Here is a 27882-nt window from a genome sequence, read left to right as displayed (position 1 = left end):
TTTTGTTTTTGTTTTTTTTTTTTTTCTTTTTTCCTCCTTCACTCATGGTGTAACAGGATTGAGCTCTGGCTCACACATATCCACAGTTGCAAAAAGAAAAAAAGTTATTAAATTGGTATTAGCCATTAAAAAAGTCACTTCCCTCCTCCAAGAAAGATGCATGCTACCAGGTGACAAAGAACAAAATTCCACCTCCCATCAGCCATTGTTTCATTGGTTTTATCCCAGTTTAATAGATGATTTATCAGATTTGTGCAAGACAGTTACCTCTAACACAAGGGGGGGAGGAAATCACAGCAACATATACACACAAAACAAGATACACAAAATAGAGCTAAATTTATATACAGGTTATTAGCAGCTAGACTCTTAACTTCATTTAGTACATGGCTTTACTTACTACAGTTTTAGGCACAAAGAAGAATTTACCAGTAGGATATTTGCTATAATGAAGGGCTACAATGAATACCTCGTCCCGAGTCCTCACTGAGCAGAAATTGGTTTATCTAATGAAGATCTAACTCTCGCTTCCCACCAGTTGAGGACACAGCCCTGCATAGAGTGAAAGAACATGATCCAGCTAATTCAGCAACTTTATACTTTAGATATTAAATATCTAATTTATTTTTTTTTAAATAGGGTTATGTTACAGAGTTATTGAATAGGACTGAATTTCAATGAAACAATTAGTGTCAGGGTTTTTTTTTTCCCCCCATTTGCTTAGCATGGGCTCTCAGCTGTAAACAACTCAAAGAAGAGCTGGCAAGAAATGATTAGATGCGAAGATTGCTTTGTACGCACTTCACATTTATAATGAATTTGCTTTAAAAGGATTTAAAAGCACAAAGGTCATGAAACATTTAAGTTTACTTAGCAGGTTATGTTAATAAATTACAATGCATCATCCACATGCAGGACTCCACTCCAGGCTGCACTGAAGCAGGTGCTTGGCTGTGCTTTATGTGCTTCCTCGTCTTTCTGATTTAGGACTACAGACTCAGAGCCCAGCAAAATAAGTATGTGCTTTACTTGCAGCATACAAGCAGCCTTTTTTGTTTCAGCAGCACTTCGCACATTTGATTATGCATGTGTAAGTGCTTTGCCAGACTGAGGAATGGCCACATATTTTAATTACTGATTGCTTATGTATAGTATGCCTGTCACAATGAGGAACATGATCACTTACCCAGTGAAAAGGCTGAAAAGAATAACTACATAACAGAACCAGCCAGATACCATAACAACACAATTAAAGATTTAAGCAGCGAGCAGATAATTTAAAAAAAAAAACACCAACCAAAAAAACCCAGAAAAACAAAAAACCACAACTTTAACTTATGAGGCAGGTTGATAATGATGCAAAGACTTTTCCTTCATGACAGCTTCATTTACAAGTACAGCTCAGCAAGTTTGAAATACTTTATCACAAGAACTACAAACTTGTTTATCACAGTTATGTCAGAGCTCCTCTGAAGGGTGTGTCAGTTTCTATTATAGCCGCTCCCCTCCTCTTCTTCAAGGTTTATTACTCAGCTTCTTGGGAAAAAGAAGGGGTTGCTTGAGGCTTTAGAAAGTGCAGAGAGTAAATGAGTTTTTCCCTTTAGAAAAAAACCAAAACACAAAGAACTTTTAAACATGCAGGAATAACAATGAGAAATTTAGAAGGTCTGGAGTTTGGCATTTGATTTTTAAAATGGCTATTCTGGATGTTTTCGGGTGTACAAAAGGGAAGGGAGTTTTAATGTGGAAGAGCAGCTTTGCCATGTTAAAAAAAAAATCATACCAACACACAAATATATTTTGGGACCATCTTTAAAAGCACGTCTATTGAACAAAGGCAAAATATGCCAACTTGGACCATTCAGGAGCGATGTGTTCTTACATACAGCTCTCCCCCGTAACTCCACTTAGCCTGCAAGAATTTTGGCTGTAACTTCTGTTATGTATTGGCAGGGCAAAATCAAGTAAGGCTGTGAACAGAGGATTATTAGGGCTGTCAAATTACAGGAAGATCAAATGACAGTTTTTAGAAGTAACAGAACTTACAACTACCCAGTGTAGTACAGCTATTGCTCAAAAAATAACAGCTTCTTCACAGGAACCCTAACGTAAGAGATAAGACTTTTGACATAAGGTTCTCGCATTTGGTACAAAGTTAACTTGTTCCTATGGCTTCTCTGCTATAAGATCATCACTGGTACAGAACAGTTGGGGTCACAGATTGTCAGGAGACTCTTTGGCTGTCAGTGCGAAAACCGGCGCATGGTGCATACCCTTGAGGCTTATCTGGTGCCTTTCACTGGACACACAGGTTGCTAGAGCGTGACCAAGAAGCAGGTGGCTGGGAAGAAAGGCAAGACTTCAAGTGAATCAGCAGAGTGATGCAGTCACCCACTCAAAATTTGGGCTGCTCTGTCGAGGAGAAGGTCAAAACAGAAACCACCCTCTGTACAGTCTTGAGTCCAGTGGGCACAGAGCAAGGAAGCAGAAGACTCACACCACTGGTAGGGAACGAAGCCAAGCCAGGTAATACAGACAAAAAGTCACAGAAGTGTGTCACGCTGGTCAGAAATTTCAGTTTTGACATTATTTCAAGCTCCCACGAACAGACGTACACATGTGGGCAAGACAAATGGAGCTCTCATTTTTGGCTTCAGAAAGAACAAAAGGAAGATTTGCCATTCAGTTTGCTATGTACAACAATACTGCACTGTACACTTCATTAATGAGATGCTGTCTGCTACAGTTCAGCATCACTTAAATAAAATTCCTCTTAGTCACAAAGAGCAACAGATGAGTATCTCTGTAGGAAGGAGAGCTGAAACCCACTGCTGTACGTGACCGTACATGATGCCAGTCCTTCTGGGATAAACACGAGCGGTCATGCCACAGTATCTAGTACCTCCTTAGCTTGCCTGAAGCAGAGAACTTCCCCTTTCTTCTTCCAATCTGCTTGATCCCAATCTTTTTGGGACTATTCTAGTACAAAGCCATGCTATGACTTCCCCCTGTTGCCAAAACATTCCCATCCAAATTATACAGTCTCTTTCAGTAGTCCCAGTTTCCGAAGTGCCTCTCTCCTAGCTTCTTCTGTTGAGCCACGGCCAGAAAACTGTACTGTTATCCCTTGGGATCGAAATCCTGAAGGTCTAGGCAGCGAACCTGATCTCCTTCTCATATCCAGGTTTAGACTAGGTTGTTTATAATCATTAAAACTTTTTGCTGTGTTCTGCTGTGTGCTGCTGACCTTGTCAGCAGCAAGTGCTACCTCTGGTTTGATTGTTACAGTTTTGCCCATAGGAAGGAAAGGGCTGGGCTCGCTTTTTAAAATATCGTGGATGTTTTGATATCCATTGGGAACAGCCTCTGCCTGTTTGGGCTGCACACCAAGCTGCTGAGTGCTTGGGGCATGGTCCACTTGGTCCTGAGCTGGCTTTCCCTTAACTAGGCCAAGTTTTGTCAGGGCTTCGTATCGTGTTTGCTCAGAGGAGAGATCCCGTAAGGAAGAACTTCTGTTACGTGACAAGAAATCATTTTTCTGCAGCTTCTCCTCCAGTTCAGCTGCCAGAAAAGCTCCTCCATTGATGTTGGCCAGCACCTGAGCTCTCCGCTCCTGGACATTAACTGCTGCTTTTGAAATGGTCTCATTGAATTCTTTGCCACTGACATTTGTTATGTTGATGTTGCTTGGGAACCGGTGCAGTTTGGGTGCAGGCGCAGGAGGGTGCTTCGGAGCCGCAAAATAATCACCGTTGGCTACTGGCGTTTTCTTCTTGTCTGAATTCCCTTCCTTGAGGGCACTGGGGAATCGCACCCTGCTCTCCATCTGCTGCTCAGACATCTTCTGGGCCATGATGAGCGGAGTGGGGATAGAACGAAACAATTTTGGATGCTGCACTGGAGGAGAGGGTGGAGGAGGAAGAGGAAGCGTCTCAGACATCGATGGTGGTGGTACAGGGGGATGTGGAGGAAGGTCAGCAGGTACAGCTGGCTTCGGGCTCTCAGTTGTCCAGGTAGCATCCAACACTTAAAAGACAAAGCAGCAATAGCGTCATTAAGTCTTCACACAGAGCAGAATACAAGGCTTTCTTTCACCTAGGATTAGCAAGCATCAGGACTCCCCTCCCCCAAACTAACTCAAACTCAGCCCACATTACCAGAAGAAACTATAACTGAACACCTAGCTATGGCATCTTGTAGGCGACGCTGTAGTTCAAATCACCATATTTACAATGTGTTCACTAGAAGCCCTCGTTCTGCCATTCATTCACAATCTGCATGTTAGCTTTACTGTGTTTCAATGGCTGCTTTTTCTGTAAGAGTTTTGCAATTCTTATTTATAACAACAGCCAGGAGAGGACACGTTACATCCCACTGTATGTACTTGCTGATAAATCCATTCTCCAAAAACAGAGAGAGCAAACTCTACAGGGTGAAGAAAACAACGTGCCATACACTATCTTGTCACAAACTTATTGATAGGATCATGTGCCTTTCAGTCCCACACAAAATAACACCAGAAAAAATCTGCTATCTTAAAACCCTTAGAGAAAGTCTTAAGAGGTCTTAGAGAGAAGCAGAGCGTGAACACATTGATGAACACCAGTCTGCCTTGCTGCGATGACTCTGCATAATACTCAGTTCTATTACAACTCAGTCACCGGGTAGGGGACTGAGATAGCAGTCCAAAAACTTAATCATATGCATGACCTCCATGAGGAAAAAAAAGTTATAGTAACAGCAACAATTTCAGAAATCCCAAGTCAAATTAAAATCACAGTCCTTACTGCTCCTGATGTGTAACAGATTCATCTTGACGTAATAAGGAAGGTACAGAATTTCTTTAGCTGCTTCTGTTGAGAACTGGAGCATGTAAGGGCTAGGTCAAAGGGAAAACCACACTTTTGAGAAATACTACTACCTGGTTCTGCATCTCCACTAGGAGGGCCTTCATGGTCGCTACTTTCAGGTGTTGACTGTACTAAGTCGATGATATCTTCAGTCTCTGAATGACTGGACACATTTTCTTCTGTTGACCTTGGAGACTGACAGTGGATGCCACTGTCACGTAGGACCGGCTCCTCCAAGTCATCTTCTAAGGCATCTATGGTTTCCTCAAAGAACATGAGAACATCCTGCTCTTCATGAGTTAAGTATTTCAGACTCTCATCATCCTATGGGGAAAAAAGCCGGAAAGATTAACACCCTACAGGTGAGTACAGGTAAGTACACTGATAGCAAACACAGCACCCCTTTTCAAAGACCAAAAGGGGCAGGATGAAACAGGCAGCAGTTACATCAGAAGCATCTCCTGCTTACTGTTTCATCCATTCCCAAAGAGGTGTTCAGCCACTACAACACAAGAGAAAAAAAAACCCAAAAATAAAAGCCAGGCATTTACAGTGCATTAATTTTGACTGAAGAACAGCAACTGGTATTTCATCCTTTAAAGTACCTAACTTTAGTTCAGCAGAGAAGTGTCCCTTTGAGTCGGACAGAACAAATTGCTAAAAGATCATAAAAGCAGACTAAAAAAAAGCCAAACCAAGCAACAAAAAAACCCCACACCTGTGTCTTTACAAGGGTTAAGATAGCTTTTTCAGTCTTCAAACTGGAGTTAGCTGTTTCAGTTGCTGTGTCAGGTTCAGGGACAAGGCTTGGGAGCAGCATGGGAGGGAAAGGGTACATTCAGGACAGTCCAACAAATGGGTTGATTCCCTTTTTGCTCTAGACCAAAGTGGGACTTGGCTTCGAGAAGCAGAGATGGAGCTGAAATCTGGCTCTGCCACTGCAATCTCCGAGTTATTCAGAGTTACGTAGTAGATTACAAAGAAGTAATAAGGAAGAAGAGGGTTTCTAAAGATTTTACCTTAGAGTTACAGAAAGGAAAAATTCAGAATAAATATGAAGACGTGTTCCCTAGCAGTAAAGTGCCTTAAGCTATATTCTCCAGCAGGATACAATCCTGTAGACCACAGAAGTGATACATAATCACTTGGATTATCCAATCTTCATTTTCTATGAGTCACTGCTCTTGATTAACTTGACTAACACAGTATCACTATGAGAAGCTAGGCAGCAATGTGCAAACTCTTTTCCCTCCACCTAAACCCTGGGAAACACTCACTCTTCCAGAAGCTTGGAGATGACAAAAAATGATTAGGAAAGGCACTACAATTAGGACAACGGATACAGGAAAGACATTTCCCAAGAGAGCTGTGTAAGTTCTAGAATGTAACTAAGTATTGTTGAAAAGTAAGTGAGGTTTTCCCTTTTCTGGATTGAATTTCTCTCCCACTAGGCATATACTGGAAACTTTGGCATCAGTAACTTAACAAGAAGGCACCAGCAAAGCAATACTAGACAGTTTCCTTTCTCATCTCTACTTTTTGCTTCTCCAAGGACATCTGATTGTGCATGCAGGTAACAAGGCTACTTCTCAATGGAGGATTGGGGGAATTTAGGTAAATACATAAAGGTCTGCAGTGCAAATATCCAAGAGGTAGACATGTTCTTGCTAGAGCAGCACAAATTGCTTCAAAGTCACTGTGTCTGTTCAGATCATCTTACATTAGTCTGGAATAGAAAAAACTGCGTGCAGCTCTAGCTGTTAACTCCTTGCACAAACAAAGCTTTTATCCCCGTCCCCAGCTTTAAAATAAGAACAACATACCTCTGTAGACAAGTAATGCCTATAGATTAAGAACTATGAAGTGCTGCATTGTACCAAATGGCAGTTAGTCTCTAAGCACTCAAAACACTACAGATGAGAAGATAAATGCTTTAGGGTTCTTAGTTGCCTTCTCCTGTGTGGCCAGTAGAGCATTTTCCCTGTAAATAAGTGAATGAAATACAGAAGACAGACATACAGCCTTTCAGTCATTCTCAGTTCAGACACTTCAGGACAGGTTTGCTTATCTGTGGCTGCAATCATGTGAACACAGCAGTCTTCAGTCACAGCTGGCACAGTTTTCTGTTAAAACAGAAGACTGAAGTCTTGCAGGGAAATACAAAGTTGGTTTCAACAAAAGGTTCATTCTACAACTATTATTTCTAGAGATTCAGATTTATTGTCATCAGGGTCAACGTGGTTTGATGGCTGGGAGACATGTGCAGAGGTGTGGGTACCTGTAACTTAGTCTTACCATCCACAGTGCACTGTCAGAATAGATAATTTATTCCTGCTTGCAGCAAAACTGCTACAAAAGCTTAAATTTGGATGCCATTTCCAGTTGCCTATTTAAAGCACTAACTTCAAAGGCTGACGTATTCCACAGCTCGCACCCACCACATGGCAGAGCTCAGTTTTCAAAAGCCAAGGAAAGTTTTACAGCTGCACTTGAAAAGTGAGAGACAGACAAGCCGCCTTTTTTTTTTTCTTAATGGATGTTGCAATCTCCTTCCTTCTCCACCCAAATACTCATACAGCTGCTATGTCTAGTAGGCGAGAGAATGACAGGAAAGGAGCCGTTGTTAGGTAGGTCCTAGCTGGAGCTGAACAGGACTCCACGAAGCTTTTGTTGTGGGTGAGCTCATTGCAAGAGCCAGACTTCCGCAGGCAAAGGAAAAAAAAAAGGGGGTTATGTTTAAGAGGTTCATGGTGGCAGCAGATCCAGAGTGTGGTACAGCACAGAAATGACTGCACCACACTTTGTTCATTTAAAAGAACAACTGCTCCCACATAAGCTTAACTCATTTGATCCAGACCTGAGCAAAACAGCATGTGGATTGAAGCAAAAGACTTTCAGAAGCCCTTCCTTCCATCCGTTTTTGCCGCAAGACTGAGTGCTTTTCCATGCCAGGAAAGATTTGCAGGAGGACTAGTCAGCAGAGCTCTGCCTGACTTACCATCCTTCATGGATCTTGCTGAAACGAGCAGTTTCCCTTTACGTGAAGGATCCAAAATGACTAACCATCCCTTTACAAATACATTTGTAGTAAATGGCATACCTAGATTTGAAAGGCCAACCTCATCTCAGTTAGCACTTTGATCTCTTTCCTCATGCAGTTTTCCTTCAAGATGACCAATGTCACATTTCCTGGGGGGGGGGGGGGCGGGCAGGGAAGGGAAGACAGCTGCTCTAGAGAATAGGCAGCATTATGGCAGGTCACCATACTGAGATGCAAGGCATCCAGCCTGGCTAGAAAATCCCTCAGGCAAGGCATGTTTCAGTTTGAGAGACAAGGAAAGAATCCCATTTTAGACACACAAGCACAGTGAAAACAAACATACTGAAGTTGGTCAAACCAAAGGAGCTCGGAGACGTAAAGCAAGCAGTGACTTGCTTTACCACTGGTCTGAGAACAGTGGTGTATTATAAAACGCCCACTTGTATTACTGATATTATAGTAAAGCTTTCAGAAAGATGGGAGGAATTTTCTTGTAGTCAACTGGTGCCAGTTTTAACTAAGGTTACCAAGTTTATTTGTAATTAGTTCGTTTTCCACTTATTCCAAGTACTGGAACAGTTCATATTCTTTCTGAGCTGTTTTTTCCAGGCCACCTTTCTCCTTAAAGGATATGGGTTTTTAAACAGTCAAAGCAGAGTCTTTTCAGCTACTCGAGTTATTCCCCTGATACCTTCCACCAACTCCCTACTCTTAATACACAAACACACCTCCCAGGACTAAATCTCACATACACCTAACACTACCAACTTTAAAGCTACTGTCAAAAGACAGCCTAAATTTTAAACTTGAAAATTGTGCCTTAGCTGACGATTAAAAAGACTGTTTGGACAGAATAAATTTGGGATGCAAACAGCCAAAATAGCTGAGTATGCTCAGCTGGCATTAATATTTTAGATCCCTGTGCAGCCAAACATTTCCTGCTTATGCCAAACAGGAAAGAGTCTGTTATGGCGGTCTTTGGTGTAAAAGAGGAAAAGAAACAAGAAAAAGGATAAGAGAAAAGAAGAACAGAATCTGTTTCACAGAAAAGATCCCTTTCCTACCTGTCCAAAACAGTGGCTTAATATCAGAGGCCCACAATTTTTCACATGCACCTGAAGAAATTCTTAACATCACATCCAGACCTAGAATCCTAAGACCAGCACAGCTTTGACAGAAACAGAACAGCAGGGGAATCCCAAGACATTTGCAGTGGTTAAAAAAAAATAAAATAAAAAAACATTCTTCTGAAAACTGCTAGAGAACCAAATGGTACTACCCATGTCAAACAGTTACACTTCAATTAGCAAAATACCAGGAGAACAGCAGATTCAACTGATTCATCATCAATCACTTGACAATGCCAAAGAATTAATAGGCACAGTTCCATGGGAGAGAATGACTGGATGCTTCTCAAAAAAACACAAAGGGAGCAAACTATTCTAATATGTAGGAGGAAGAGGCCAACGTAGCACCACTTAGGCCCCAGCCTGTTAATAACAAAGCAGGCAGTTCTCCTTGTAAAAAGAAAGGGGGGAGGGGAGAGAGCCCTGCATGCAGGAACAGTATCAGAACAGGTACAAAAGCTTCAGCGCAGAAGAAAAAGGAAAGTACCTCTGATTATATTTACAGAAAAGGGAAACAGAATGGATCGTACCTCTGCATCGCTTAAGTTGGAAGCAAGTGAATTACAGGTAAGAACAAGAACTACCATACAGGATTGGACCAAAGAGTCCATTTGGCTCAGTAGCCTGCCTTCAGCCACCAATAATGCACAGGACAGGGGAACAGGGTTGGGGTGAAGAGTATTGCTGTAAATTGGATGGATTTATATTTTTCTTCCCTACATCACAGAATCATTTAGGTCGGAAAAGACCCTTAAGATCAACATCCTTCCAGTTTTCAGCAATACATGGCTTAAGGACTTCCCAGTTGCATCCACATCTGTGTACTTAATATAGCCCTTAATGAACTTTTCTAGCATGAATTCATCTTATTGTTTAAGCCCATTTAAATGGCTGGCATTCACAGCATTCTGTGGCAATGAGTTCCATAGTTTAATTGTGTGCTGTGTCAAAAAGTACTTCCTTTGCAACCCACTATCTGATGATTTTGATAATACCATTTCATTTGGTGGAGAAGACCATAATATTGAATGTTGTTTTCTTCAGTTTATTAATATAATTGTACCTGTGTGCTTCATAATAGTTAGCAAAGCATATAATCAATAGGTCATAAGTGAGGAAACAAATGATCTAGAAGTATCTAAAAAATAAACTAGATGAACTGAAGTCATAAACTGATTAAGTTACTTCTAACCTACTTTTTAAAAAAGCAAGCTAAAGCAACGCAAGATCTACATAAACTCTGAAGATCTCTCTCTGGTTATCAGTTAGGCTGATCAGCTTATAATTTCTTCTTCCCTTTAATTTCTATTTTAGAACAACGTTCTCCCAACAAATTTGGGAGAAGTTTCAGGCAAAAGCTACTAACGCTGTTTTTACAAAATTAAGTAATTTCACACCAATCTCATTTCTCACAAGAGGGTTACTGACTTGGCCAATAGGTATAAGCTCGAGATGTCATATACCTTGATTTGGAGGCTTTATGACATGGCCCCCCAAAAATACACTCATAGATGAATAAGGAAACTATGCCTAGATGAAGTTACTGCAAGGTACCTGTGTAACTAGGGGGCAGGGGAGAGATTGTTATTTTTGAGAAGTAGCATGATGTATCATAAATGGTATAGTGAAACAAGACAAGTCCTGAACAGATTTATCCCTACATCTCTAAACTTTTGATACTTCACTAACAACAGTAGACAATTAACTTAGGATTTGTTAATCCCCTTATGCTGGAAGATGTTGCTGCAAGAACTAGGTAGGACAGAATGAGATCATGAGCCATGTAAGTGTGCTGGTGGTCCATAAGATGAAATTCGGTTGAAAAACACATGAATATAGAGTGATGAACAATGCCCAAGTGGCAATACAAGGCAGAAGGAGATGCAGGTCAGTTTAAGTGCCGTAAAGAGGAAAGAGCGCTGTTCAGGTATGTGAATATCATTCTGGGATATATTAACCAGGGTGATGAAATAACAGCACATCCTCATTCGGAACACAGAGTTCAGACTCAGTCGCTGAACTTTGGAAAGGATGCAGGCAAGCTGGACAGGGTCCAGGACAACGCAAGGAGTGCTGAGAGTTTAGCTGCACAGGAAGGCTGGAAGAATGGAGCATGTTATGTTTTAAGACAGGGAAGAACGGGTGGTAGGCAGACGTAGCCCTGTATGTATTTTAATACATAAAATGTTGACCACCATGTGCACTGAAGGCAAGACAAGTTAAAATTGGCTTTCACATTACAGAAACTCTAATCCAAGTATTCCTTGAAAAAGAGAGTAGTGGAGTACAAAGAAACAGCTTTGGAAGTTCAAGAATGCCTATCAGTGAGGGTTACAGAGCAGAGCTGCCCACCTGCTGGAATAATCTTTATCTACCAGATCCCACTTTGAAGCAGAATGATGCAGTTTATAGATCCTGAATGCAATTTGCACTCTGCACATTCTCACTAGCACATTTTACAGCAAGGTCATTCCTTGCTAGGAGTCAGGCTCTTTACCTTAGTTCTACACTCATGGTCCAAAGCAAGCAGTCCTCAAGCCCCTCTTCCTCTCTAGTTCTTGCCCTGCTGGTAGGAACAATGACTCTTATTCTTCTAAAGCATACTGTTTCCAAGTCACATTAATATCAATTTAAAGCGGATGAAGCACAGCATAGCTCTCTCCACACCCTGTAAGAAATGGCTTCCAGCTGCCCAAAGACAGCTGTATCCATAGAAAGTATCAAACAGTCATAAAAATTCTTCTCATTTTTTTGTGTATTGTTATTTGGCAAAGTATTTGGAAATGGTGAAAGACCTTGTAGTACAGTAAAGCCTGCAGAGTATCAGTATCAAGGGGGAAAAAAAAAAACCAAATAAATTTTATGAAAGGAGTCCTTCTCAGGACTTTCCCTTCAATGTACCTGAAGTGCAGTTCAGCATCACAAGACTCTGCACACTCAAATTGTGAGAAAAAAGGTGGCAGTGGGCTAACAGACACACAATCTGTCCTTTTCCAGTAACTCCTAAAACCACACCGGAATCCCAGGACCGCTTCAGAGAGGCTGGGGCAAAGAGACAGTAACACAGTGCACTTAGAAAACCAGGTCTGTTGCATTTGAATTATCTGTACTGATCCAAAAAGGATAAAGGTCATGGCAACTAATTTTTAGGCTCCAAGAGACATCATAACTACAAAATAACCAGGTCAACCCTGAGTTAAATGGCTGAGCGTGTGAAACAAGATACTGAGCAAGCTCAGACTACTCACAAGATACTTGCTCTTATTGTCTATGTAACCAATGTTGAAAATGTCACCCGTACTATACAGGGTGTCTGGTAGTGACAAACCATCTTCAGTGACTGGGTATAAACTCTTTTTAGAGCCACAGAGGAAGCTCGTTCAAAGAAGCAACAAACAGAATAGGCAAGACATCTTTTTAGAATCATGGCCATCTGCCAATTTAAGCCACTTGATTAGAGGCTAAAAAGAAATAGTCACTTGACCAAATTCTAGAGGTCACCATTGCCCCAAAGAGAGTGGTGATGAACTGTGGCATTAACTGAGGATCTGTCTGAACCAAACGCAAAAATAAAATAAAAATAAAAAAACCCAAAACAAACCCCACAGCATGATCCATCGAGAGTAACAAGGAACTCACTATTCCTCAAACCTATCACTCAGTAAGACATGTTCGGATACAGAAGGTATAGTACTGAAGTTGTATCAACATATCCAAGGCACTGACACAGCCTATTACTAGTGCAGTTCCAAGTAGCACAGCTCACTTTAGATACAACCAGCACCTTCTGGTATGATTTTTGCAGGTGATACTATTGTCCTAACATGTTATTCACACCTAGAAACTAAAGCAGTTACTCACGGCTGAGAATAGATACACAGTACAATTACCAGAGTGAAGCACTGAAAAAGGATTGGCTTTAAGAAGTCGGTCTGTGCCTATTCAGCCAATGGAATAAGACAAATTGCTTCAAAAAAAGCTAAGACGTAGTTTTATCTCTGAATTAAGTGTCCTTAAATTGCTGCAACTGTATTTCACTGCAAGTTAATTCTTACACCACATATCAGGGAGTGTCATTCGAGAATGGGTTTTGGAAGTCAGAATTGCCAAGAGGAACAGTGTTTTTGTTTACCCTGCCCCTTGGATAGTGCAACTGATTCCATGTATCGAGAAGGTATACTTATCTCATCCTTTTGCCAAGCATATGTATGGATACCACCTTCATTAAAAAGAAACCAAAATATTGTGCAAATTCATGTCCTCACATATAAGAACTTTTATGGTTATAGAAGTTGGTGTGAGATGAAACAGTATGTATGCAGTTCACCTTGAGGGTGCTCACAAGGCATGTGCGGGACAGCCAGGGGATCAGGCCCAGCCAGCGTGGATTCATGAGAGGCAGGTCTTGCTTGACCAACCTGATCTCCTCCTATGAGCAGGTGACCCGCCTAGTGGATGAGGGAAAGGCTGTGGATGTGGTCTACCTGGACTTCAGTAAGGCCTTTGACACCGTCTCCCACAGCATTCTCCTAGAGAAGCTGGCGGCTCACGGCTTAGACAGGTGTAGTCTTCGGTGGGTCAAAAACTGGCTGGACGGCCGGGCCCAGAGAGTTGTGGTGAATGGAGTTACATCCAGTTGGCGGCCGGTCACAAGCGGTGTTCCCCAGGGCTCATACGTGGGGCCGGTCTTGTTCAATATCTTTATCAATGATCTGGATGAGGGGATCGAGTGCACCCTCAGTCAGTTTGCAGACGACACCAAGTTGGGCGGGAGTGTTGATGTGCTCGAGGGTAGGAAGGCTCTGCAGAGGGACCTGGGCAGGCTGGATCGATGGGCTGAGGCCAACTGTAGGAGAGTCAACAAGGCCAAGTGCCGGGTCCTGCACTTCGGCCACAACAACCCCATGCAGCACCACAGGCTTGGGGAAGAGTGGCTGGAAAGCTGCCTGTCGGAAAATGACCTGGGGGTGCTGGTCGACAGCCGGCTGAACATGAGCCGGCAGTGTGCCCAGGCGGCCAAGAAGGCCAATGGCATCCTGGCCTGTGTCAGAAATAGTGTGGCCAGCAGGAGTAGGGAAGTGATCGTGCCCCTGTACTCGGCACTGGTGAGGCCGCACCTCGAATACTGTGTTCAGTTTTGGGCCCCTCACTACAAGAAGGACGTCGAGGTGCTGGAGCATGTCCAGAGAAGGGCAACAAAGCTGGTGAGGGGTCTGGAGAACACGTCTTAAGAGGAGCGGCTGAGGGAACTGGGGTTGTTTAGCCTGGAGAAAAGGAGGCTCAGGGGAGACCTTATCATGCTCTACAACTACCTGAAAGGAGGTTGTAGCGAGGTGGGTGTCGGTCTCTTCTCCCAAGTAACAAGCGATAGGATGAGAGGAAATGGCCTCAAGTTGCGCCAGGGGAGGTTTAGATTGGACATGAGGAAAAATTTCTTTACTGAAAGAGTGGTTAAACATTGGAACAGGCTGCCCAGGGAAATGGTGGAGTCCCCATCCCTGGAGGTATTTAAAAGACGTGTAGATGAGGCGCTTAGGGACATGGTTTAGCGGGCATGGTAGCGTTGGGTTGATGGTTGGACTCGATGATCTTAGAGGTCTTTTCCAACCTTAATGATTCTATGAAAATATCAAGGCAAACATTCCTCCCATCTAAACATAGGCTCTTGTACTTGTCTTCAGCTGCTGTGATAAATTTGGCAGCATAAATCCAGACCTGAACATCTATCATTTATATGGAAAATTCTATTGCAATCAAGACAGGACATCAGCACCTTGCTGATTTCCATTAAAAAAAAAATAAATTTGGCTTTAAGGACTGCAATTTTCAAAGACTAACTAAAAGCACAGGTAAGAAGAAGCTGAGAAATCTGGCAAAATTCAACTGAACTGACAACAGCAGACTGATAAGAATCACACACACAGAATTTTAAGACCTTTTTGGCACATGGCAATTCATGTCCATCTCCTAGTCATTCCTAAACCGACAACCAGTTCCACAGCAAGTAATGCCAGCACAGACACACAGTATGCAAGAACAGCCAACAGTCAGCCAAACCAGTCAGCGTAGGCTAAAGCCGGTCCAAGCGTTTGTCTCTTATCACATCACTAGATTTGTTTGAATTCCACAGGTGCAATACAAAGGTTATATTTAGTGACTAATGTAGTTTGACACCAAGAAGCTTAAGAGCCTCTTTTTTGTAATTGAGTAGGAAGAAGCCTGCAGCAGTATAGGCCTGTCATAAAAAACCACACTGCTACACTTCTTTCCTTTGCAAGGCCATTAAAAAAAATTCAAAGTCAACCCTGACCTTCCTTGTTGTGTCTCTAGGTGAACAGACCCAGAAAAGAGATAAATGAAGAGGCAGGTAAGTCTGTAGTTGCTTCTGTTTCAGGGCCATGAAGGTCCGGTGTGCCTGAAAATCTGCCCCTTCCTTTCTCAGAATTGGTCTAATAAGAAGTTATTTGCCTACACAAAGTTATCTATCCCCTCCCTTCTCATTAGGCCATTAAAGCTTCTGCATCTTCTGAACTTTTATAACAAAACTACTGAAGCAAGAAGTTAAGATCTCTAGGAGCATGTTCTAGAGAAAAGCAACTAGCTTTTCCTCTTACAAGTTCCCTGATCTGCTTAGCGGACTGTAAAAATCACGCTTTTAATACACAATTACACAAGGATATAGAAAAATAAATATTTGAAGAATACTGCTCTTTATCCTAAGGATTTCTAAAGCCTGTTTCAGTGCCGAACAGACAAAAGGTATCAAGCCAGTGGAACAATACTGTTTTCTTACATCAGATCACAAAAAGGAAAGATCTGAGCAGCACTAAAGACTTGAGTCCTATTTACTCAATCACAATCGGCAGAATTTCCTTCATATTCAGTTCACCACAGACCCCTTTCTCAAACTCAAAAACTGAAATTATGCCTTTATTGAAAAGAGTTTCCATTCCCCAACCTGTTATTCCACACATGCTAGTTGTCAGCCTTATCGGACATGCCACCTGCTATACTGCTGGAAGAACAGTCACGGAAGGGGATCTGTGGCACCAGAATTAAACTTGTCAGTACATGCTTCACTTTCTTCATGCACGAGCTCAAACAAGACAAACTCAAGGCTCTGGGAACCTCTTTTGCTGATGCATAGGTCTGATGGGAATTGCCTAAACTCGCAGCCAGCTTTTACTCCATCTATAAATTACTGCATTACAGAGTAGGAAGGGATTCCAATTCTAGCTGATGCATCATCATATGGGTTATCACGTGGTAAGATCTAGTTAGACTAAGGGAATCTATGTCATTTTCTGACACAGCAGACTCAGGATGAGACTGTACAAACATACTGATTTATACATAGCCTCGTTATTCAATACTGATTTTTTCAAATGACCAGTCTTATGCCTGCTACAGCAGCTAAGAATAAAACCCATAGAAACATGATTGGCTACTAGTTTGATAACCTGGAAAACTGGAGTCAGAGTAATGCATAATTTTATGCAGAATTACAAGGTAATTAAGTTGTAATTCTTTAACAAAGTGCAACTCCCACTGTAATTCTCTAAGATCCAATCAGTTTTCATATAATAAAACAACATACCCTAAATACCTGAGTCCAAATGGTGTACTTGGCTACTCTCTCGACCTCCCCCACCCTGACCCTTCACAACTTGTGTTCTAGAGCAGATCAGAAACAGTTAAGGGACTAAATTTAGTAATACTTGTTTCGTGTTTTAACTAGCAACACAAGCTGCCTTAAGGATACAGCAGAATATTAACCAAATAGTTGTTTCTAATGAAAATACAAAGAAGGAACATCTTTAGAATTACCTCAGTTGCCAGAAAGCTCGAAGTGGCACAAAACACTGAGCATTTCTGAGGTAAATAGAGAAATATGGGTATCAACTTGCTGACTTATTTTCATCACTTACTCTTTCACAGCAATAAACTACTTCACTAAAAAGAAGCTAGCAGGGAGGACAGAGGGAAAGATCTAGAAAGCCTAATTCCATGTTTATGGCAAGACAGAGATTCCGATTCCCATTTAGGGAAAACATGTTTACCAGAGTAAATGAATTAAAAATGGATGCTTTTCAAATGCTTGTGATGATAAAAAAAGTGCAAGGAACCATACCTGCTTTCTAGGCTTAGCCTGCCACAGTACAAACAGTACTGTTGAGTTCATTGCCTGAATCATCCTGCTAATTGGAAAAATGCAGAAGTGCATCCTACTCCCTCAATTACTCACATGCTATTTAAATGGCCACACGCTCATATTCACTAATGTGAAGACAGCTTTGTTTATGGTGACATATTTGTTACTCACCTAATTATATGAGGGTGGAATAAGCCGAGACCTTCATTCGGTAGTGTCAACAAGGAGCTTAAGCCAGAAAGCGTATAGAACCAACACTATCCTTAAGTCTCTTTATGAGCTACTTAAGAATGTGAGGGCAGAGATGCGCACCGAACTGCACACCATACGCAGGTGGTTGCACCGAGCTGCCCAGCATAATGTGTGCTCCTTACTGCCGTTCCTGGTTCTCTGGGAGGAATGGCCAGAGAGAAGCACTCTCCAAGCTCTCAGAGACAATCAGACCAGAATAACAAGCTGTTGTAACAAATCAGAGTAGTTATTTCTGGCCTTTCAGTTTGTTAACAACCACAAGCAACCATTTAGGACTAGAAATGGCGAAAATCAACGCTTAATAAAAAACAAAAATCTTGTGATGTGTACAAAGCTGCTAATGTAACTTGTATCACTAAGCATAAGGCTCATTAAACACTTACCAAGGCAAGATTTCTGCACCTAGCTTGGCTGCCACGATTCTCCACACTGCCACCCCTCTCCATGCTCCCAAATGCGTGCTTTGGAGAGATTTCGGATGCCATTTCAGGAGAATCTGAGAGGAAATTTCTAGGCATCACACTCTCTTGACTCATCGATCCCGATGCAGTGTAGAATGCCATCAGCGTATTACGTAGGGCTGCTAGCTTTATTCATTTCTGAAAACAGAGAACAATGTGTTATATTTAAATCTGTTTTTTAAAATACTTTAAAAGAAGTGGAAAACAAATAGGAAAAAAGATCCCATGCAAGTTAATAAAGGGCATATCTTTATGCTCTGGAACACGTCTACCACCTATGGGCACTTTTTAAAAAAACTGGTCTTTTTCTAAAAGGTGACTTTAAAATCCAACGTAGCAAGATTCTAACCAGATGTCTACATTTACAAGCACGAACCCTGCATACATACCTATCCTACAGGTTCAGTTTGTGTTTTCCATTATGACACATCATTAACAGTAATAAAATCCCATTGGCTGAGATACCAACTGACGCCGTTCAAACGTCTTCATCTTTTACTAGCTTTTAGACAAGAGTTCTATTTATCAGATCACATGAGGGAAACAGAACTTAGTTCATTTCCTAACACTGCTTCAGTTAACTCGTGTGTTACTGAAGCAGCTCTATGCCAACTATTTCCGGTGAATGATCCATGAAGAGAACTTAGTGCCATTTTTGCACCATCGCGTTACATAGCAAAATTGCATTTTAAAGCTTACAGAGCTTTTATTTCACTCAGCCATGAAGAAACAGTGCTTGTACATTTGGAAGATGCTTACTGGAACAGACATATGCACCAGAGCTTACTGGAGCACAAGCTCCCAGTTTTTTAAGCCATCCTAGTGCTCAGTTCTGTAATACCTCTCTGAATTGTCATCATCTCCCAAAACACTCTGGCAGAATTTCTTCCTTCATTCTGAAAGTACCACAAAGACAAAAGTCATCCTTGTGCACTAATGGCACAAACAGGGGGAGGGGAAAAATGTAGAACCTAGCTCATCTCTCTCTCCAATACGTTAAAACATCCTTCGCAACAAGAAACTGCCTTGTTCTTTAACAGCCTATCTTTTCACCCACCCTGCCTGTGACCAGGAAACAGCAGTGATGCATTCCTCAAAACAGTTGGTTCTGAGGTACCACATTATACGCAACCAGCTGGGAACTCGATACCATTACCCTGACACTGTACAAATGAAATGAGATGGTCCCACTTCCCAAGTGCTTCTCCTTTTATTATGGTTCGAGAGGTGACACGAGAAGCAAAGTCAAGTCTGCATTTCCAATTCAATTGGATTACTTCTCCTTCCTCACTACCCCTGTCAGCTGAGGGCTGAGAAACCAGAGCCTCCTGGTAAGCTGATTAAGTGTTTCATAGCAGTGAGATAACATCTGCCAATACTGAGCAACAATTCCATCCCGCTGATCGTTTCCTCCCAGGAGAGGGCTATGACATTACCAGAGGTACGTACGAACGCTCCCTCATCTATGCTGCAGCACCAACATGTGTCCTGTGGGAAGGCTGCCGCACAATGTAGCTAGGCTGCAGTCCAGCAAGCCTTGGAAGCACAATCCACATAAACAGAGCACTGGATTGCCACAATAAAAGCATCTGATAGACCTAATGTTCATAAGAAAGGCTAACCATTAAGATTTAGCCTTGCTTTTTACATAAAAAGAACATTCTTCCTTTCTTCTATTAATAACATTAGCTATAAATAGATACAATGCATCCTCAGGATAATGGTTTTCAAGTGATGCCACAGAGGTACAAACATGCTCTTGGTCCTGGTTTTCAGGATCACAAGACAGGCAGACATGAGAGCAGTGCAGCAGCTGCTGTACCTCTGATTGCCACATACCCAGGCTCAAACCAAAAAGATATGCTGCAGAAAGCTAAACTGGAAAAGAACAGCCCGAGTCTAGAACACACCCTGCAACAGCAGCTCCATCCACAACAAACCCTGTGGCACACGCACAAGAAAATACACGTAATTTTTAGACGGCAACATTATCAGTGAAAATCTTGACTCCTCTGAAATGCTAAACAAACACACACAAATATATATATATATATATATATATATATATATATATATAACTTTTAGAAGGCAAGATTATCAGAGAAAATCTTGACACCTCTGAAATTCACAGAAAACTTCCACTGACTTCAGATTTCATCCCATGACTTTCAAGGTGATGTTCAGATGGAAAAGAGTATTTTTCTAAGGAGGGACCAGCAAGAGGTGAGTACTCCTACTGACATGCAGCATAAGGTGAGTATTATTTCTCATCAGCACTTTTAAGCTGCAGCATCAATTTCTATCCAGGTGTCCTCAGTATAAACTGGACATACCATGTTTGTTCAGTCCCTCAGTGATGTACTATAGACAACTACTAGTTTTCTAGAATGATACTCAAAACTGTTTGTGAACTTTTTATAGACTACATTATGACAGGTCATAGCTCCAGATTACAATAGATATCATAGACAAGACCCACATTTAAAGACTAACCAAATGAAGATATTAATCAAGTTACCAAGAAACCAATTAATGGGCCAAAACTTTGAGGGAGAAGAAAGTATTTAAGAGTACTGTTCTGCTTTCTCCAACAGCAAAACCTTAGCATAACCAGGTCTAAGCTTCATAGTGGGCTATCTGCATCCAGGACAGCAGGAACACCCAGATTCAGTAGCAATAAACATTAAAGCCGCAAGTTCTAAATAAGAACAAATAACTCTGCTTCCAGCAAGCTCCTGTTACTCATTTCAGAGCTCAAGCACAGATGTTTCACAAAGCTCCTGAACAATGAATAAAGGCAGCGACTGTGACTGGGTAAGAGAGCCACCCACACAAGATCAAGTAGCAAGCATTACGGCACTGGTTCTGCTTTTGCGTTGTAAGCTGTGGCTTCTTTGGAGGTTTTACTCATTTCAGAAGAGCTCGGGAGCTGTGTGATAGCCTGTGAGCCTGCAGAAAGGGGCGGGGGGGGGGGGGGGGGGGGGGGGAGATCTTTTCCCCCCCTCTATCTTTCACATTATCTTTAACACTTCAAGGGTACACGTCAATAAGATCATAACCCATTCAGACACATTATTTCTGCTCCCCTCTGCTGTGTTTTTTTTATACTTTAAGGAAGAAACTCCTACACATTTGTACAGTGCCTAGCGCAGCTACAGCTGATGTGAGGTTGCCCGGCACTGCTGCAATACATACAGCATGCTTTAGAGACAAATTCCCCTCCTAACCATGGCTAACACAGAAGTCCCTTCACCCTTTTTATGTCCCCTCTATTAAGTGAAAGACTGTGGATTTAAGATAGATATAGCCAAGAATCTAATGAATTTTGAGACCCCACTGCCTGTTTCAGTAGGATTGCCTAGGTAACAAGCAAGGGTTCAAAAATAAGGTAACCATCCTCAGAGAGAGCATGAACAGCAGGATGACAGGCGGCTGTTCCTCCTGACCTTCAGAGATGCATTAAATATGAAAGTTGCTCACAACAGGATTTGTTGCTTGGTCTATTCAATGCATTGTGGTGGTGGGGGGGGATTTGCTTGGTTTAAGAGCTGTGTGCCTGTACCATTAGGGATTAATAAAAAAAGAAAATCAGATCACGATACAAGACTGCAGAAGTGTGACACGAACAGTACTATTTGGAGAGAAGATCCCAAATATTAAACCAAAAAGGCATCTCAGGGCAGCTGTGATTCTATCAGCTGAAATGATCCCTTTCAGTTACACTAGAGCTAGCCTTCATGAGGTATTTAAAACAATACAATTCACATATCACGCATGTTTGTCAGGGGGTAGTAGAAGGAAATTGAAATATTCTGAAGTTAACATTGAATTTTTGCCTCCAAAGATTTAATTTTGCTTTGACAGAGGCACATAATTCAGAGAGACTGTATTAAGTTGCCATCAAAGATAAGGTGCAGTCTGTCCCTTTAAAAAGGATATTTTTATAGTTTTGCTGACTAAGATTACTTCTCCACTGAAGTTCAATGTTAGCATTTACAAGGGACTCTTTCTGTAGTAGCAGGAGATTGAAAAATTGTTTATTAATAATTCTGTTTGAAGACTAGCTTAATAGGCAAAAGATCAATGCCACAAAAATGGAAGACATTTAGGGTCAACTGCTACATAAGCCAGGAGCCGAAAGCCAGCAAACAGACAGCATCATCCCATTTACTGCATGATATATTTAAGGTAAGTAGAGCTGACAATTTTTAGAAAGTTATACATTTTTAAAAGGGCACAATATCAGTCTCTCCCTCCCTTCAGTATACCTACAACTGCTAGAACATTCTTTGCATAAAATATTTTTTAAGCTACATTTCTAAGCCTAGACTGTACTCTTGAGCATCACACACACTTTGTCTGATACAACTGAAACAGAAGACCTGGCCAGCGAACTTCAAGGTTTGTTTAATCTGTCAGCTGTATACAGACATACTAATGCACACACTCAGCTCTGCGCACACCGTCAGACATCTTGCACTCCATGGCAGTGCTTGAGTTTGGAGAGTTAAGCATCTGGAAAAAACATCTGAAAGTACTCTGAGGTCATTCGAAGTGTTACCGTGGGATAGGTTTTATAAAAATGATGGTACAGGGGCAGACTAGAGACCCACATCTCCATTAGCCTCTGACAGTTAGCAGCAGATGCTGAGGGAAAAGTATATAAAACAAGGCAAGCAGAGAGTAGGAATTCATTCAGATGCCTGCACGTTGCGGTCAGGAGACCACAGGGCTTCCCCAAACAGGCCAGGTATTTGTGTTTAATACAAGGAAAAATTCATCAGGTTATTAAGTGCTCCTGCAACACACCTTTGAACCCGCTATAAGATCACAGCTAAACAAAACCAACTGGCCCATGGCATGTCTTCACTGAGCCACTGCTGTTACAAACTCCTCAAAACTAACTGATCCAGTATGGCAGACATATTTCCTCCTTATGAACAGAGCTATCAGCAACGGAATTCTTCTTACCCCCTTCGGTATATGAAATACAGAGTGAATCCCTGAGCCTTAGAGGTAACCCGTGTCCTACTCTTGTGATATACAGTAAGATTTAAGCTTTCTGGTAGAAGAACAGACTAAGTAACAGTTTGCCTACAAAGGACAAACCTCACAGGCAAGTTGACCAACTCTAGGAGCACACAGGATGGCTGAAGGGGTATTGCTTTGAGCACATAAAAACCCCAGAATCAGACAGTAAATTTGTAAGCTGTTCTTATAGAAAGAGTCAAAACAAAACTGAAGTAACAATCAAGAACGCTTCATGTTTAGGAACCAAGGTAAACCAAAACTGGCCAACACGGTTTAATTCTGACTTTTCTTCTCCACATCGTAAGTGCGGATGCTTATGATAATGTGCTAATGCATTTTAATATGATGCACATTCCTTATCTGCTCATGAAAAATCCTGTTTGTCCAAAACAGTCATGGCTATTTAACATCCAGTAACCAGGAAACGTTCCTGCCCTTGTTTAGAGCGGGACTGTCCCCATAGTATAGCCAGCCAAATAGAACTGCTGACCACTTAAAAAACAAAAAGAAAAACAAAAACCCCATACCCCATCCCCCCAGTCTATGACAGTACGGTCCTCTAAACAAGAACCAGGCCAACAGCATTTTTATAGACACTTCCTTGGATATCAATTCTAATTTGAGATTTTCAGAACAGGTGTCAGTAAGTTTGAACAATGTTCAGCAAAGTGGGAACTCGAGGTACTCTCATGGTAGCATGGCAGCCCAGGACAGACATGCAGCTACAACCAAAGTAATTAGAGTGCTAACAACCATGCAAGACTCCCAGAATTCAAGTGAATTTAATGCAAGTAACCCCAATATTTTGTTTTAAACTTTCTGGTTTCTGTGGTGCATTTGTGATAATTCAAACTTTCCTCTACAGGCTGGAGAGCTACAAAATCCGTTAGTTTTAAAACTAAAAACAAAGATTCTCTCAGTCCTCTAAATCTGGAAGCTGGAGCCTCAAGAAACACACTGAATGTCATTCATACAACTTGCACTAGAATTTGCGAAAGCTGCCAACAGTGAAATAATTAATCCTGTGTACATAAGTTTTTAAAAGAACTAGATGGGCAAGGCACCAATTCAGTAAAACTTAAATCCAGCTGACTTCACTAGGATATTTTATCACACGCTTAAATGGTTTGCTGAATTGGATCTCAAATTAAATGTAGCAACCACTTAAAAAGAAAGGAAATAATCACAAACCAACATTTTCATCACCTAAGTAATAATTCAGTTACTACACTGAATTCTCCAAATCATGCTTTGCTCAGAAACAATGCTTAAGGTCACACCTTTGACCATGTTAATCCAAGCCTCAAGATACCAGAAGAAGAGGGTTCAATACTGTCCTTCATTCTTAACTAGTCTTTCTGGGTTTTCAAGAACAGCCTTTTTAGGTTTTTTTGAGACCCTATACTTTAGAAACTTCATCACCTACTGAAGAAAACTAAACCAACACAAGACAAAAGACCTTTTGCAAAAGCCTAGATCATCATTACCTCATCATCCTCTCCGCAGTGTTTGGGAAATGCTGCTTCTTTTAAAACAGCCAGTGGAATACCAATGCAGGATTTGATGATGCTAAGCACACTGGTCCAACCTCAAGACAGAATTTATTCAGGAGAAATCTGTGAAGCAGGTTTTCACATGCCTTATCCCTTGCAAGTAAACTCTGTTCCCAGTTCACCACATCAACAGCAGCTTCAGCTGAATCCTGCTGCCTAAAGCAAAGACGACCAGTGGCAAAGATTCATATACAACAGCGTGGGTTAAATCACCAGAGAAGGATCCCTGAAGTGCTTGCATTTCCCATGCATTTACAGCAACAGAATAAAACTCTAGCCAGTGACAAGTAGTTACTTTTCTTTAGATTAACGCCTTACCCAAAGATAACAATAAGGCTCTCACTGGTACTCTACAGTTGAGATTTGATGACCAGTATCTGCTCAGTGGGAAAACTACGTATGATACCCAGGGCTGCCTCGTCCAGTTTTATATGGGGCTGTAAAACACATCCAGGTGGTGGCCGAGGTCTCCTCTGACTTCAAATGTCCTTATGCAAATTTCAACAAGGAAAGTGTCCAATTCTTTTAAAGTTACTCTTTTTAAATCTCCCCTGTTAACATCAGGGTGGTGCTACCTATGACACCCAACACTTCAGAAACATGAAATGTACACAAACAATTTCAGGCACAGACTCCTCTGTAATTAGTCAACTTCTGTCTTGTTACAGGTGTAGCATCACTGGGGTTTAGGGTTTCATTATGTAAGTACTGCTACAGTCATAGCAAAGTTGAGCCAAATCCTGTTTTACAAAGTATTTAAGACAGCAAGATTATTTTCAGCCCCAGTATGGCTGTGTCACAGCCTCAGAGCTGGATCTTAGGTTGCTTTCCTATGTTTCTTTTTGTGACTGCTGTGCTGGTATAGGGAGGAGGGCAGAAGACACCTGAAGCACAAAGCAGAGGTATTTATTTTAAAAAGCAGCTAATCTAATGCACATTTCATTCCTATGTAAGTACATACAGGTCTGCCTGCCCAGGGCAAACAGAGCTGAAAACAGCACTGGCAAAACAGAGCAGTTAAGTCTTGCCCTGGACTTTCCTTGGTACAGGAATAATCAATACACACCCAATTGAAAAAGATACCCTTAAACAGTTAGTTACACAGGAAATTAAAATTCCTTGCTTTTATTTTTTAATTTAAAAAAAAAAAGAGGAGGGACGACTTGGTAACAGTATTTGACACAGCCTGTCTAGCTGGCTTTGAAAGCCACATTCATATGCTCATTTATTTTCATGCTCCAGTATTTTAGAAGGTCAGTCAGCCTGAGACTTGTCAACTGCTCAGGAGTTAAGTTGTTCCAGTTACTATATCCAACCAGCAAGCCCCTCTGCCAACATTCTTGGTTAATATTTCTCTCGGAGGCATGCAGAGAAAAAGGAGCTATGACCAACAGGAGGAGAAGAGTTTTACTACTGACAAAATAGAGAGGTGTAATATAGAATCTTCCTCTTCCTTTCCAGTGTCAGGCATTACTTGTACTTCTAGTCATAAAGTCCAGTACTTCATTTTACTCATTCACTCTCTGTTGTAAAAACCCCAAACAAATCCTTGATAAGAGAGTCACAGCTGGAAAAATCTATTCCATTTCTGAGAAGTAATTAGTGTGTTCATTTCTTGGAGACCTGAGTGAGCAACTTCCCCCCCCCGCCACCTTTTACTGTTTAATCACCAGCTCCCCTCTTATACAGCAGTAATTACTGCAAAGGAAAGAGAAAAGCCACAATCATTAGTCTTTATAGTAGTACCTGTACAAGGAAGTCCATCTGCAACGCTGCATTAGTCAAGGATCTGTAGAAGAGTCTTAAAATAATACCTTTTTATTAGCCTAAGCCAGAAATTGCAAGAGCTTTTAAAACTAAGACTTATGCTTTAGAGTTTGGAAAGAAGTCTTTCCTTCTGTGCCCTTCATAAAAGGAAGGCGAAAGGAAACAATTGTTACTTACATTTCTGATGCTTGTTATAGTTTAAAATCCTTGCAAAATTTTTAGAAAGATAGGAAAGAAATTTGGAGGAGGTTGTCTATTTCATCTGCATGCTTGTTACCGCAGGAATCATCTCTTGCTACACCCATGCACAGGACCAAGCACAACAGAGCTCCACTTCCAGCTACTTCCTCTCCGTGCCACGCTAAAACAAAAACTATTCAGGAAATCATGCCCTTGAGATCCTGGATTACTGAAAATCCCGAGAGTGTTTTTAAGGCTGTGGTTTCTCTTACACATACTAAACCTCGCCCAAACTACCTAAGATTACGAACTTAAGAAGCACCAGCCATCTCACGCTTACCATCTCCAGATGGAAAAGGCACCTGACAGCATACGGAAAAAAAGTATTTTGAACTAGAATCTGCTACTGTTTAAGCCAACAGTTTTTCCAATGGCAACAGTAAATTGCAGACAGAAAATGAGGAGGAGGAATAAGGCAGCTCTTTCCCATCACCCTTAGTCAGTCAGTAACACCATACATCCAAAGTTTAACAATGCACTGGTACGAAGCCTTTCCTTAAGTCTCTTTAAGTTGCCAATTAGCACACGCAAATTGTTTTTATACAGGATATGGTGGGGAAGAACAAGAAAGCCAAGGAACAAAAAAGAAAAATAATCCTTAACACAGCTCAGTATTGGGAAACTAAGCCTCACATACAGCAGGGAAGCAGTTCGCTAGTAGTTTTTTTCCTCCCCTCCTCTGTACACAAAACCAAACCAAGTCCGAAGCCCCTCTCCGGGGCTGTGCCAGTCTCCCTTCCCTCGATGACAAGGCTGCGGGCAGGCACCGCGCCGGCAGCGGGCAGCAGCCCGGCAGCGGGCAGGTCCCAGCCCGCCGCCCAAACCTGCCCGAAGGGAGCCGAGAGAACGGCGGGGAGAGAACGCGCGCAGCTAGACGGAGCAGCCGCCGTCCCGACTGCTGCTCTTGGAACCGCGGCAACTGGCGCGAGTGGGGAAAAGAAAAAAATTAAAAATCCATTAGTGAGTAATAAGACCGATATTGAACCAGTCCTATCAAGGGCTGACAAACGCGCGGAGCGCTCCGCGGCCTCTCCCCGAAGGGGCCGCTGAGGAAGACCGAGCCAGGGGCAGGCGGAGCGGCGGGAGCTCATCGCCTCACGCCAGCGGCTCCCCTTTGCCGCCAGCCCCCGCTCCCAGGAGGAGAGCACCGGAGCTGGGGACAGAAGCGAAGATCCCCTCAGCCGGAGCGCCGCGCAGGGAGAGAGGAGCCCTCTGAGGGGAGACTGCACTCACCGGCTGCGGGGAGCCGTCCACACCTCTCCCGGCAGGGACGGCGGAGGGCAATACGAGGAGCGGGAACGAGCCCGGACGAATGAACGGCAACGGGCAGGTGGCCGGAGCAGCACCTCCGGCCGGGCGCGAGCTCCGCCGAGCTGCCAGCCCCGAACTCATGCGCACTGCGCCCGGCC

General features: G+C 42.2%; 1 protein-coding gene across 2 annotated transcripts; it reads right to left on the bottom strand.

Annotated features, from left to right (window-relative positions):
• On the bottom strand, positions 1 to 27872 carry PROSER2 (proline and serine rich 2). 2 transcript variants are annotated; one of them, XM_076352380.1, is made up of 4 exons: positions 27707 to 27872; positions 17805 to 18020; positions 4919 to 5174; positions 1 to 4026 (listed from the first exon to the last, which is right to left on the bottom strand). In XM_076352380.1, exons 2-4 carry the CDS (start codon positions 17982 to 17984, stop codon positions 3035 to 3037), a joined length of 1428 nt encoding a protein of 475 aa, XP_076208495.1. In that variant the 5' UTR covers positions 17985 to 18020; positions 27707 to 27872; the 3' UTR covers positions 1 to 3034. The 2 variants fall into 2 exon arrangements, with proteins under 2 accessions (XP_076208495.1, XP_076208580.1); XM_076352465.1 differs by having other exon boundaries at positions 4922 to 5174.
• Positions 27873 to 27882: the final 10 nt, after the last annotated feature.

The sequence above is a fragment of the Aptenodytes patagonicus genome, chromosome 1 (genome assembly GCF_965638725.1).
Source record: "Aptenodytes patagonicus chromosome 1, bAptPat1.pri.cur, whole genome shotgun sequence".
Lineage (NCBI taxonomy): Eukaryota > Metazoa > Chordata > Aves > Sphenisciformes > Spheniscidae > Aptenodytes > Aptenodytes patagonicus.
Note: the sequence above shows the minus strand (reverse complement) of the source record. Positions and strands in the feature narration are given on the sequence as shown.

Bases quoted from the DNA above. Each gene is read 5' to 3' on its own strand.
- PROSER2 (XM_076352380.1), bottom strand. From the start codon at position 17,984: ATGGCATTCTACACTGCATCGGGATCGATGAGTCAAGAGAGTGTGATG. The intron at 5,175-17,804 runs GTAAGTGTTTAA...TTTTCCCCATAG, and splicing joins GGTGCAGAAATCTTGCCTTG to GATGATGAGAGTCTGAAATA. The intron at 4,027-4,918 runs GTAGTATTTCTC...TTGTCTTTTAAG, and splicing joins TGGAGATGCAGAACCAGGTA to TGTTGGATGCTACCTGGACA.